This window comes from Macaca nemestrina, chromosome 11 (genome assembly GCF_043159975.1).
Source record: "Macaca nemestrina isolate mMacNem1 chromosome 11, mMacNem.hap1, whole genome shotgun sequence".
NCBI lineage: Eukaryota > Metazoa > Chordata > Mammalia > Primates > Cercopithecidae > Macaca > Macaca nemestrina.
The window spans coordinates 67,573,516-67,587,965 of record NC_092135.1 but is presented as its reverse complement, the minus strand read 5'-3'; the positions used below and the strand labels follow the sequence as shown (position 1 = coordinate 67,587,965).

The window sequence follows — 14,450 nt, the reverse complement described above, 5'->3', positions numbered from 1 at the left end:
ATAACTACCACTCAAATAATATATAGAACATTTCCATCACCCCCAAAATTTCCCTCATGCCCCTTTGCTGTATAAGTTCTATCCCCTGCTCCTAGCCTCTGGAAGTCATTGATCTAGTGATAGACTTTTTTTTCTGAACGTATATACTCACGTTTTATAAAATGACATTTGAATTAGCAATATTGCCTTATTACATGCTTTTTTCATGTACCTGCATGTCATATGTATAATTATTTATCAAAATCACATTATATCTAAATGACACAGACATCAGTTCTCAGAATATATATATTGCCAAATTGTGTATTTTTCAATTCAGTCCTTAGTAACAAGGGAAGAAAAACCTTTGGATTTATTGTAATTTTTTTCTTTGGCAGTGTAGAGATCTAAACGTTTGTACAAGTTAGGGACAAAGCCATTGGCAGAGGGAGGCAAGTATTTGACCAGTGAATCACTTGTGTTTGAGAAATCTCTTGTTATATTGCAGCTCAGAGGTGGCAGTCAGATTTCCAGCAAGCTACTTGGCAAGTGCTAACACCTTTACAGGCTGTCTATCCTCCTATAGCCTTTGTATCTAGGCTGTGTTTGGGCCACAGCATGTTTTTTCCTTGTAGTATTTGTCAGTAGGTTAGAGGTTCAAGCTGGTGTAGGATTTATTTTAGTTATTTCTTTGGCATATCTTCAGTGCAGTCTCAGAAATGTTCATCAAGCTCTGATATCAGCATAAATTCCTTTACTTACTTCTCATGGTGGGCTTTGTCCTTGTGGATGGTGACCAAGTGTTACCTGTCCTCACTGTACTCTCAACTGTTCTATTTTCCTTTGAGATGTCTTGAAAATTTAGTTATGTGGATAAGACTAATGGTATAGAATTTATATTGGTTGCATCGTGGGGAATTAGGAGAGGAAGGATGTTGTGATGGTTAATATTAGATGTCAACTTGATTGGATTGAAGGATGCCTAGATGGCTGGTAAAGTATCATTTCTGGGTGTGTCTGCGAGGGTGTCACCAGAGGAGATAGATGTTTGAGTCAGTGGTCTGGGAGAAGAAGTCCCACCCTCAATGTGGGTGGGAACCATCCAGTCAGCTGCCAGCACAGCTAGAACAAAGCAGGCAGAAGAAGGTGGGCTAATCTTGCTTGCTGAGCCTTCTGGCTTCCTCCGTTATCGGTGCCAGATGCTTCCTTCTGCTTTTCCTGCCCTTGGACGTCAGATCCCAGGTTCTTCCATCATTAGACTCTGGGACTTGCACCAGTGGCTTGCTGGGGGCTCTCAGGCCTTTGGCCACAGACTGAAGGCTGCACTGTGAGCTTCCCTGGTTTTGAGGCTTTTGGACTCCGACTGAACACTACTGGTTTCTCTCTTCCTCAGTTTGCAGACAGCCTATTGTGGGACTTCGCCTTGTAATAGTGTGAGCTAATTCTCCCAAATAAACTCACACATACACACACACCCTCTTGGTTCTGTTTCTCTGGAGAACCCATGACTAATAGAGATGTTCAACATGTGAACCTGGGTTGCCAATTTGTTTCCAAAGTCCTACAGCTTAAATTTAATAAGAAACAGTCAAGTCTGTAATTGAAAATAACATAGGAAATTATAAATGTATTATTATATATTTAAGTATATGAGTTTACAAACTTATCACCAAGCTGTATTCTGTTGAATGTTTATTCGTGTATGGGTTTTATAGAATTCAGAATGCGTGTTACTTTAAAATACTGTTAGGAATAGTGATGAACCTATAAAAAACCTCTTTAGGCCGGGCGCGGTGGCTCAAGCCTGTAATCCCAGCACTTTGGGAGGCCGAGATGGGCGGATCACAAGGTCAGGAGATCGAGACCATCCTGGCTAACACGGTGAAACCCCGTCTCTACTAAAAAATACAAAAACTAGCCGGGTGAGGTGGTGGACGCCTGTAGTCCCAGCTACTCGGGAGGCTGAGGCAGGAGAATGGCGTGAACCCGGGAGGCGGAGCTTGCAGTGAGCTGAGATCCGGCCACTGCACTCCAGTCTGGGCGACACAGGGAGACTCTGTCTCAACAAAACAAAACAAAACAAAAACCTCTTTAAACCAATAGAAATGGAATAATAGCACTGGCGTTTACCTGAGTTGGGAAGAGGAGCATGTAGCAGAAAAGAGATGCAAACGAGAATTCCTTTCCCCTTTCTTGAATAAGAGTTTATTCAGGAGCAAAATTTCAAAATAGGCTATTTATTCATTCGTTAGGATGTTCCTTCCTTCATTAATTCATACAACATTTATTGAACAACCTCCATTTGCCAGTCACTATTCTAGTCATTGAGAATACAAAGATGAATATGATACAATCTTCTTAAGAAGTTCATGGCTGGGCGTGGTGGCTCATGCCTCCCAATCCCGGCACTTTGGGAGGCCAAGGTGGGTTGATCACTTGAGGTCAGGAGTTCGAGACCAGCCTGACCAACATGGTGAAACCCTGTCTCTACTAAAAAAATACAAAATTAGCCAGGCATGGTGGTGCACGCCTGTAATCCCAGCTAGTCAGGAGGCTGAGGCAGGCGAATTGCTTGAACCTGGGAGGTGAAGGTTGCAGTGAGCCGAGATTGTGCCATTGCGCTCCAGCCTGGGCAACAAGAGTGAAACTCCATCTCAAAAAAAAAAAAAAAAGTTCAGAATCTGGGAGCAGAGAGCACAGAAATGGAACAAATAATTAGAATATAATGATAAATATTATTTTGGCAAATATGTGTAGAGAGTGTGTGGAAGTGTGTAAAATGAGTATCTGACCCAGTCTAGAGAAGGCTTTTCAGAAGAAACTGGCTCCTGCACCTAATTGCAAAGAATAAATAGTAATAAGCCACGCTAAGAGTGGGCTGTAGAGGTATTTGAAGCACAGGTGAAGGCCCAGAGTGGGATAGAATATGGTGGATTTGGAGAACTCCAAGTAGTCAAGATGGCTGTAGTATAAAAGATGAAAGATAAGGTTGGAGAGATAGGCTGGGATCAGCTCATGGTGTCTTTTGTAGGTCCTGTGCCTTAAGGCCTGCCAGAATTTGGAATGACTGTCTTCTTTGGGCAAAGACCATATTTTAATTATTTTTATCACAAAGAAATGGAAATTGCAGAATACCAAAGGGCAAGTCTCTTTTTGTGTGCCCTATTAATTGTATTACCAAGTGCTACCTTGTGGTGATTTAAAATATTTCCACACATTCTTTGATACTCCTTCCTTCAGAGGATGGAGCCCAATTTATTTCCCTCTTAAGTGTGGCTATACATAGTAACTCATTTCCAAGAAATAGAATGTGTCAGAAATAATGGTGTGTGACATCTAAGCTTAGGATACTAAAGGCATTGTGGCTTTCTCCTTGCCGTCTCCCATGGGTTGCTCATTGGGGAATCTAACTGCCGTGGTGTAAGGATACTCAAGCAGATCAATGGAGAGGTCCATGTGGCAAGGACCTGACGTGTCCTGACACCAAATATGTGAAAGTGGATTCTCCAGCTTCCTTTAAGCCCTTGGATGACTACTACTTCAACTGGCATCTTGACTACAACATTAGTTGAGAACCATCCAACTAACTCACTCTCAGGTTCCTGACTCTCAGGAATGGTATGAGATAATAAGTGTTTATTGTTTTAAGCTGTTAAGTTTTAGAGTAATTAGTTATTCAGGAATAGAAAATTGAAACACATTGCACAGCTGCTGGCCCTGTGCCTGAAAGTAAAAATTCTCACATACTTTCTAAACAATCTATAAACTCCAGACCTGGGAAGCCTATGCTACTGTGGGGGCTTTGACTAGTATAAGAGTCTTTGTGTGACTCATAGCCCAGTGGGTATGATGGGGATATGACACATAAGATACCACAGTGACACCAAAATCCCAAAATAGAGGGATTTTGACCAGGAATCTTATACATAATTATTAAAAAGAAACTTAATGTCATAGCTATAGACACTGTATAGGTCTTCTTTCTTCTATATATAGGTAAGCCTTTCTCTAGAAACAGACACATAGACTTTGCTTAAGAAAAAAACTCACTAATTACTCTCTGTTAATCCCATCAGCTTCACACACAAAGAAAGAAAAAATGGTCATAGGATAGTTTGCATCACTTTTCCCTGGATAAAGATTATTTAGGGAAAGAGTAGAAAGAGAGAAGAGGGCTTAAGTGATCTCATCCATTTTGCAGATGTAAGTACCATCCTAAATCTGATAGCTCTAGTCTAGACCATCCCTTTGAACCCCAGCTTCACATATCCAGCTGCTTCCATGGTATCTCCATTTCAACGTCTCATAGTATCTCAAACTTAAAATGTCTACACAGAATCATTGATTTCCAGTGGCATCTTTATCCAACCAGTTTTTCAAACCAGAAATCTAAGAATTCACCTTGATTCCTCATTTTTCTTTATCTTCCACGTCAGATCTCTCAGCAATTCATTTTGATTTTTTCTCCAAAACAAATCATGAATTTAGTTTATCATATAAGATGGCAAACTTAATTGAGGAATATTGTTTGTGTTCTGACTAGTTTATCATCTAGTCCAGGCCACCCTCATATATTCCATGGGTTATTGTATTAGACTCTTAATTGGCCTCACATTATTTATTTGCCAAATTCTTCTTTACTTATCATCCAGAGATATTTTATCAAGATGAAAATTGATCATATTATTATTCTACCTTAAGCACTTCAATGGCTTTCCATTCAACTTAAAATAAAATGGAAATTTGACATTCCCTGCAAGGCTCTGTATGATCTGGCCTGCCTACTTCTCAACCTCCTCTTCTACCATTCCGTCCTCTTAGTTATGATGCCTCCGTTACACTGATCTTCCAGGGCCTACCAAACCCTTGCTTGCCTCATGTTTTCTCTACTGTCTGCAATTTTACCTGTCCATTCTTCATCTGTGGACCTCTTACCAGCTCAGAGAGGCCTTCCTGTCTTAGAGTTCAACTTCGTTGAAAGTTATCTAAGTACCTCAATTATGACTCTTTTACTTAGTCTCTTATTTTTTAAAAAACACTACAATTTGTAATTACATTGTCTATTTATAGGCATACCTTGTTTGTGCTTTGCTTTATTGTACTTTGCAGCTATTGTGTTTTTTTACAAATCGAAGGTTTGTGGCAACCCTGCATTGAGCGAATTTATCAGCACCATTTGTTCAGCAGCATGTCACTTTATGTCTCTGTGTCTCATTTTGGTAATTCTCGCAGTATTTCAAATTCCTCAATATTACTATATCTATTATGGTGATCTGTGATCAGTGATCTTTGATGTTACTATTGTAATGTTTTGAGGTGCCACGAACTGCACCCATATAAGATGGCAAACTTAATTGAGGAATATTGTGTGTGTTCTGACTGCTCTACCAAGCACTGTTCCCCTATCTCTCTCTCTTTCCTTGGGCTTCCTTATTCCCTGAGACACAACAATATTGAAATCAGGCCAATTAATAACCTTATAATGGCCTCTAAGTGTTCAAATGAAAGGAAGAGGTACACACCTCTCATTTGAAGTCAAAAGCTAGAAATGATTAAGCTTAGTGAGGAAGACATGTCAAAAGCCAAAACAGGCTGAAAGCTGAATCTCTTCCACCAAACAGCCAAGCTGTGAATGCAAAGGAAAAGTTCTTGAAAGAACTTAAAAGTGCTACTCTAGTGAGCACACAAATGATAAGAAAGCCAAACAGCCTTATTGCTGATATGGAGAAAATTCTAGTGGTTTGGATAGAAGCTCAAACCAGCCCTGACATTCCCTTAAGCCAAAGCCTAATCCAGAACAAGGTCCTAACTCTCTTCAAGTCTGTGATGGCTGGAGAGGTACAGACACTGCAGAAGAAAAACTTGAAGCTAGCAGAAGTTGGTTCATGAGGTTTGAGGAAAGAAGCTGCCTCCATGACATAAATGTACAAGGTGAAGCATCAAGTGCTGATGTAAAAGCTGCAGCAAGTTATCCAGAAGATTTGGCTAAAATCATTGATGAAGGTGATAATACATTTCCAGTGTAGATGAAGCAGTCTTACATTGGAAGAAAATCCCATCTAGGACTTTCATAGCTAGAAGAGAAATCAATGCCTGGCTTCAAAGCTTCAAAGGGCAGACTGACTCACTTGTTAGCAGCTAATGTAGCTGGTGACTTTAAGCTGAAGCCAATGCTCATTTACCATTCTAAAAATCCTAGGACCCTTAAGAATTATGTTAAATCTTCTCTGCCTGGGCTCTGGAAATGGAACTACAAAGCTAAGATGGCATCACTTGTGTTTACAGCAAGGCTTACTGAATATTTTAAGCCCACTATTGACATCTACGGCTCAGAAAATAATATTCCTTTCAAAATATTACTGACCATTGACAATGCACCTGGTCATTGTCAGTGATCAGTAATAAGAGCTCTGATGGAGATATACAGGAGATTAATGTTGTTTTCATGGCTGTTAACATAACATCCATTCTGCAGCCCATGGATCAAGGAGTAATTTAGGCTTTCAAGTCTTACTATTAAAGAAATGCATTTCAGAAGACTATAGCTGCCATAGATAACGTTTCCTCTAATGGATCTGGGGAAAGTAAATTGAAAACCTTCTGGAAAGGATTCACCATTCCAGTTGCTATTAAGAACATTTGGGCCAGGTGCAGTGGCTCATGCCTGTAATCCCAGCACTTTGGGAGGCTGAGGTGGGTGGATCACCTGTGGTCAGGAGTTCGAGACCAGCCTGGCCAACATGGTCAAACCCTATCTCTACTAAAAATATAAAAATTAGCCAGGCATGGTGGTGGGCATCTGTAATCCCAGCTACTCGGGAGGCTGAGGCAGGAGAATCTCTTGAACCTGGGGGGCAGAGGTTGCAGTGAGCTGAGATTACGCCGTTGCACTCCAGCCTGGGCAATAAGAGTGAAACTCCATCTCAAAAAAAAAAAAAAAAAAAAAAAGAACATTTGTGATTCATGGAAGAAAGTTAAAAATATCAACATTAATAAGAGTTTGGAAGAAGTTGATTTCAGCCTTCATGGATGACTTTGAGGGGTTCAAGACTTCAGTGGAGAAAGTAACTGCAGATGTGGTGTCAATAGCAAGAGAACTAGAATTAGAAGTGGAGCCTGAAGATGTGAGTGAATTGCTTCAATCTCATGATAAAACTTGAATGGATGAGAAGCTGATTCTTATGGATGAGCAAAGAAAGTGGTTTCTTGAGATGGAATCTGCTGTGGGTGAAGATGCTGTGAAAACCATTCAAATGACAGCAAAGGATTTAGGATATTATATAAACTTAGTTGATAAAGCAGCAGCAGGTTGAGAGGATTGACTCTAATTTTGAAAGAAGTCCTACTGTGGGTTAAATGCCCTCCAACAGCATTACATACTACAGGGAAACCTTCTGTGAAGAGTCAATCAATATGGCAGACTTCATTGTTGTCTTATTTTTTTTTCTGTTTTCTTTTCTTTTTGCCTTCCTTTCCTTTTCTTTTCTTTTCTTTTTTTTTTGACAGAGTCTCACTCTGTCGCCCAGGTTGGAGTGCAGTGGTGCAATCTCGGCTCACTGCAAGCTCCGCCTCCTGGGTTCACGCCATTCTCCTGCCTCAGCCTCCCGAGTAGCTGGGACTACAGGCGCCCGCCACCATGCCTGGCTAATTTTTTGTATTTTTAGTAGAGATGGGATTTCACCGTGTTGGCCAGGGTGGTCTCGATCTCCTGACCTCATAATCTGCCTGCCTCGGCCTCCCAAAGTGCTGGGATTACAGGTGTGAGTCACTGCACCCAGCCCATTGTTGTCTTATTTTAAATAAATTGCCACAGCCACTTCAGCCTTCAAAAACCACCACCCTGATCAGTCAGCACCCATCAACGTCAAGGCAAGACCCTCTGTTAGCAGAAAGATTCTGACTTCTTGAAGGCTGAGATGGTTGTTAGCATGTTTTAGCAATAAAGTATTTTTTAATTAAGATGTATACATTTTCTAGACATGATGCTATTGTATACTTAATAGACTACAGTATAGTGTAAACATAACTTTTATATGCAATGGGAAACTAAAACATTTGAATGGCTTACTTTATTGAGATATTCATTTTATTGCAGCAGTTTGGAACCAAACCCACAATATCTCTGAGGTATGCCTGTACTTTGTTTGTTTTTGCTTGTCTCCGTCACTAGAGTGAGTGAGCCATATCTGTTTTATCATTGTAGTAGAAATTCAATAAATAGTAGGTAAATGAATGAGAGGTCTAAGGATTAGAGAAGAGTTAGGTATAATTCTTAAGTCCCTAGCATAGGTAACTGAAAAGATGGTGGTACTGTTCACCAAAATAAAGAAAAGAGACCAAAAGGGTCAGTTTAGAAGAGAAGGATGATGAATTTGGTTTTAGATGTAGAGAAGGTAAAGTACCTATGTAATAGCCAGGTGATGATGCCTAATGGGTTGTCTCTATAAGAATCAAGGTAGGCTGGGCATGGTGGCTCATGCCTATCATCCTAGCAGTTTGGGAGGTCAAGCGGGGAGGATCACTTGAGCCCAGGAGTTCAAAGACCATCCTGGTTAACATAGTGAGACCCCTGTGGAGTCCTAATTGGAGAAAAGTAGTCGGGCTGGTGGGAGTGAGAAAAAGCAAAACAGAAGATGCAGATAAGCTACAAGCCTGCCTTTTTTCCTGGTTCAGGACACATAGCCCTTCTGCACAAATAATTCACAATCTTCCTGTGCTCAACTACCACCAGCCACCTGCAAGTAAGCTCACTGCAACCTTGGTGTTATCAGTACTGCATAAAGCCCTCCTCAGCATACAGCAAAAACACTATCCTATAAAATCTCCAGCAAGCCTTGTTTCCTCACCGCCAGCCTCTCTCTTGCAGGCTGCTTATTGCCTCACTGGCAATGTATTTTTATACTTTTTCTAGTAAGGCTGCCTTTCTTTATCTACAATTGTCTTGGCAAATTCTTTTACCCCCATGCTAATACCCAGATAGCCATCTTTCCCCTGCAACAACTCTCTCTCTCTCTCTCTCAAAAAAAAAAAAAAAAAAAAAAAAGCTAGAATTAGTTGGGTGTGGTGGTACACACCTGTAGTTCCAGCTTGGGAGGCTGACGCAGAAGGATCACTTGAACCCAGGAGTTTGAGGTTGCAGTGAGCTATGAGGTTGCAGTGAGCTATGATTGCAACACTACACTCCAGCCTGGATGAGAGAGTGAGACCCTGTCTCAAAAAACAATTTTTAAAAATGAAAGAATCAAACTTGTCTATTGTAATAGAGAGAGAGAGAGAGAGAACTTGGTTTGGATGTTTGACTACTGACTTCGTTTTTAGGCCTCACTCTCACTTCCCTTTTGGCCCTACATCTGTACAGGCTGATAAGAAGGGTCCTGGAACTCTCCTCCTCCTCTTTTGGCACCAGTATTTAATTTAAATCCCTCCTGCTCAGAAACTTTTCCTCAGTCCCACCTCTTAGCCATTAATAAAGGCCCCAAACCCACTCCCTCTGCTTTGTCCAAAGCAATCAAGACCTACTTGTGCCTGCTCAGCTCTTCCCAGGAGTCCCTCGTGTGAGAAATACTTTCTACCAAGTTTTCTTGGGATGTAATGTCATCAGTCTGGACATCTGAACCATATTTTGGGTAGTAGTCTTTCCTGCTTTTACAGGAGAACTGTGCAACATCTATGTAAGCCCAAGAATCAGATCTGTGCTAGATAAGTACAGATTTGGAACCTTCAGAATGTGAATCAAGGATAGCAAGGAGCCTACTCAAGGAGAGCAAGGCGTTGACATATTCAGCTCTAATTTCCTGGTAGAGGCTGCCCAATGCATTGTTTGAGAAGGACCAAGGATCAGCAGGAAAGAGTTTTGTGTTGGTGGCTGACATCTGCTTTGGGAATGGGAGTTGGAAGTAATGATATGAATGTTATGTATTTCTTCCTTGAACTAGAGGATCTCAAATTTACTTCAGCAAGTTAACTTTGCATTAAGCCAAATTAATGGCATATGGATGACAAGTCTATTCAAACTACCCAAACTAAGGAGAAAGTCTCTTTTGACAGCGAATTAAATTTTTAATTATTGTAAATTATTGTGTAAGTCACTGGCAATATATTATATTTTAACTGACATTAGAGACGTTTTTGTTATTCTTAGAATAGGTAATTTTTTTGCTGAAATGACAAATTATCCAATGGATGCATAGTTATAATGTTAGTAATTTCCAGATTTGCTAAGAAATGCTAAAGTTGAAAAATTTTAAAGTATCTTGTTTTCCCTTAAAAGTAGCAATTTAAAAATTTCAAAAGCTTCTGTTTTTAGAATTGGATAAATCTCTTTTTATAATGTTCTTCAAATCTTTCTTTTTTTTGAGACAGAGTCTTGCTCTCACCCAGGCCAGGGTGCAGTGGTGTGATCTCAGCTCTCTGCAACCTCTGCCACCCAGGTTCAAGCGATTTCCTTTCTCAGCCTCCCAAGTAACTGGGTGTACAGGTGGGCACCACCACATCTGGCTAAATTTTTTTTTTTTTTTTGGTAGAGATGGGGTTTCATTATGTTGGCCAGGCTGGTCTCAAACTCCTGACCTCAGGTGATCTGCCCACCTTGGCCTCCCAAAGTGCTGGGATTACAGCGTGAGCCACTGCGCCCAGCCTTGAGTTTTGTTTTTTTTTTTTAGGGCAATCATAAACCTGGTTTAGCATTGACCAACAGTGATCTTTTTATTACCTCCTCCTAAAGAGAGTGACTCTGACTCTAAAGCTTATTATTCTGCACAGATGAATCAAGTAGGAATCTCCTGTCCTGAATTGGCTTAACAGTAACAAAGTAAACTTGTTGGCTCACTTAACTGTATAGTCCTCCATGGCATAGGGGAAGGGAATTTTCCCTTCCCTAAAGCTGAGTGAGGGGACTCCAGTAAAAAATGTTTTCTCGATTGGGTGCATATGAAAGAAAGGTTGGCTGGGTACATTGGCTCATGCCTGTAATCCCAACACTTTGGGAGGCTGAGGTGGGAGGATTGCTTCAGGCCAGGAGTTTGAGACCAGCCTGGACAACATAGCAAGACCCCATTTCTATAGAAGAAAAATTTTTAAAGAAAGAAAGGTTTATTCCTTAGTCATTCATCTATTTAGGTGGGTTGTTGACCTACCCTGTGCCTACCTTTTCAGGAAAAAAGAGAGAGCGAGAGAGAGGGCAGATAGAGTAGTGAGAAAGCCTGTATATTGTTGATTGGCTAACAAGGATGCATGGATTTTCCATGGGCAAGGAGACAACTTGGACTTGTGCTGTCTTGCCAGTATGCAGAGGTTTGGCTGCCGGATGAGAGGCCTTTGAGACCTGGAGTCTTTACTAAACTACTTAGAGTGGGAGCTCCTGGTAGTGATGGTGGTGGGGTTTAGGGGTGAGTTGAAGAGATGGAGCTGGAGCTAAATCACTCAGATCAGGGCTCTGCAGTGAGGAGGACCCTCAGGGATCTCTGAGGAACTCACACATAAGTTTGGAAAGACAGCCAGGGAGGCTGACCACTCAGAAGAAATTATCAGCTAGTCAGTATTGGCTACAGAAAGAATTACAACGCAAGTGGTCAGTTGAGTAAGGAGACCGTTCTTCCTCTCATTCCATCAAACTGCATTCCTTGAGAGGCTAGACCCACAGCTTATGTAGCATCATCTAGGGCTGGAGTTGGGAAGCACTAGGGATTAGGAACCTTTCTGTAAAATAATGTCACTATTTCTTCTTACTGTCATCCCATCAACTGGTTCTTTCTAAAGGAAAAGAACTTACTTGGGTGAAAAATGAAATAAATTTTGAGGCAAGGAAAGTATTGCCAATTCTAGGTTAACCAAGATTGGATTAGTTTTAATCACTGCTGTTTAATGTCTGTTCTTTTCCCCCAAAGAAATTCACAACTTCCTTGCAGCTTCAGCTCATTCCAGGTTGGAACTGAATTCATTTCTTAAAAATATAGCCTATTTTTCTGCTTTGTTCTCAATTATAATTATGTTTTTGCTTTAGAATAAAGGAACATGAGGAAGAAGAAGAAAGAAGGAAAAAGCGTGAAGAAAAAGATGCCGAAGAAATAAAGCGACAGAATGCATTATATGAAATTGAAATGAGAAAAAAACTAGAAAAGAAAAGAGAAGAGATGCATGAAAGCAGGAGACGGTTTCTCGTAAGTTGAAAGTGCAAAAGTTCCAAAAAGGTTCAAAGTCAAATGCCCAACTTTTAAAATTAATACATAATATATTTGCACATGTTTATAGAGTACATGTGGTATTTTGATCCATACATACGTTATGTAATGATCAAATAAGGGAATTTAGGTTATCTGTCACCTTGAACATTTATCATTTCTTTGTGTTGGGAACATTTCAAATCTTCTAGTTATTTTGAAATGTACAATATATTGTTGTTAACTATAGTCCCCCCACTATGCTATCAAACACTAAAACTTATTCCTTATATCTAAAACTTTGTACATCCCCACTGTGTCTCCACGTCCTTACCAGCTTCTGATAGAATAACTGTCATTCTAGTCTCTGCTTTTTAGCTCACACATAATGAGTGAGAACATAGTATATTTGTCTTTCTGTGCCTGCAAATGCCTAACTTTTAATATTAAAAAAAAAAGTGGGGTAGAAAAGGAGTTGCTATTAAGTTGGGTTTCTAAGGGAATGTATACTTTTGGGATAGCTATATTTGCTGTGGTTTTATATGCATGTGCTCTCATGCACGAACAAGAAAGAGAGAAGAGAAAATGATATTTTAAAACAATGAATTTATTTTCTTAAGAGTTGTGGGGAATGAATGGGGTGATTTATGTTTGGGGTCTGTTGTGCCATTAATATGTGCTCCACAAACGGTAATATTTTTGTCACAGTTCACCACAGGGGCATGTTTGGAGGGTCTCCTAGTCGTAGTGTCACTGCCCTCTAGCTCCAGGCCTGGGGCTTTCCCTAGCACTGCTGAGGAGCCGTCTGTGCAGGTCAGCCCCTCGAGGGCAGAGGAGAGGGGCCGAGTAATTGGAGGTTCAAGAGGAGGATAAAAGAATAAGGATAGAGTTATGAGCAGTGCCTGAAAATGCCCAGCCTACAGAGTCTTTGAGAAGGAAATTTATAATTAGGTGAATGTGGTATTGAAAGATGCAAATGGCATCTTGGAGGACTTGCAGTCATACAGAGGAGATGACCATAAAATACAAGAGGCAATCCAGCAGCCAGCAGATGAGAAGTTGGAAGAGAAGGCATGGGGTGCATTTGTTCCACTGGGAGGCAAATTAAAGAAATCTTATGAATTGTCTCAGCAGTAAGAAGCAGCATTAAAATGTCTTCAGAGAGCCTTGACAAGTACCCCATGTTCTCCCACCCAGCATCTAGTGCAAAAATAGCCTTTTGCTAAAGAGTTTGCAGAAATTCTTCATTTCACACTCTGGTTTGATGAACTCAGGATGACAAATCCTGCTATACAGAATGATTTCAGCTATTATAGAAGAACACTGAGTTGTATAAGGATTAATAATGTATCATCAGGCCGAGCACAGTGAGTGGCTCATGCCTATAATCCTAGCACTTTGGAAGGCTAAGGCAGGCAGATCTCTTTGAGCTCAGGAGTTCGAGACCAGCCTGGCCAACATGGTGAAACCCTGTCTCTACAAAAAATACAAAAATTAGCCAGGCATGGTAGTGCACGCCTGTGGTCCCAGCTACTCAGGAAGCTGAGGCTGGAGGATTGCTTGAGCCCAGAAGTAGAGGCCGCAGTGAGTCAAGATCATGTCACTGCACTCCAGCCTGGGCAATAGAGCAAGACTCTGTCTCAAAAAAATATATATATATATACACACACACACACATATGTGTATATATATGTGTGTGTGTGTGTGTGTATATCAAATAACCTAATGAGGCATCTTAAAGAACTAGAAAAGCAAGAGCAAACCAAACCCAAAATCCCAAGACACAACCCAAGTGCAAAATTAGTAGAAGAAAATAAATAATAAAGATCAGAGCAGAAATAAATGAAATTGAAGCAAAAAAAAAAAAAATACGAAAGAGCAATGAAATGAAAATTTGGTGGTTTTGTTTTGTTTTGTTTTGTTTTTGAGACGGAGTCTTGCTCTGTCTACCAGGTTGGAGTGCAGTGGTGTGATCTCAGCTCACTGCAACCTCCGCCTCCTGGGTTCAAGCGATTCTTCTGCCTCAGCCTCCTGAGTAGCTGGGATTACAGGCACGCACCATCATGCTCAGCTAATTTTTCTATTTTTTTAGTAGAGACAAGATTTCACCATGTTGGCCAGGCTGGTCTTGGACTCCTGACCTCATGATCTGCTTGCCTAGGCCTCCCAAAGTGCTGGGATTACAGGCATGAGCCACCGTACTCGGCCTGAAACTTTTTTTTTTTTTTTTAAAGATAAACAAAATTGGCCGGGTGCGGTGGCTCAAGCCTGTAATCCCAGCACTTTGGGAGGCCGAGGCGGGTGGATCACGAG

General features: G+C 40.8%; 1 protein-coding gene across 1 annotated transcript in view; it reads left to right on the top strand.

Moving 5' to 3' along the window:
* CFAP210 (cilia and flagella associated protein 210) overlaps nt 1-14,450 on the top strand; it is a 56,326-nt gene that overhangs the window by 20,661 nt on the left and 21,215 nt on the right. Inside the window, exon 5 of the mRNA XM_011744057.2 lies at nt 11,981-12,137. Coding sequence (XP_011742359.2) covers nt 11,981-12,137 — 157 coding nt within the window. The remainder of the gene's footprint in view (nt 1-11,980; nt 12,138-14,450) is intronic.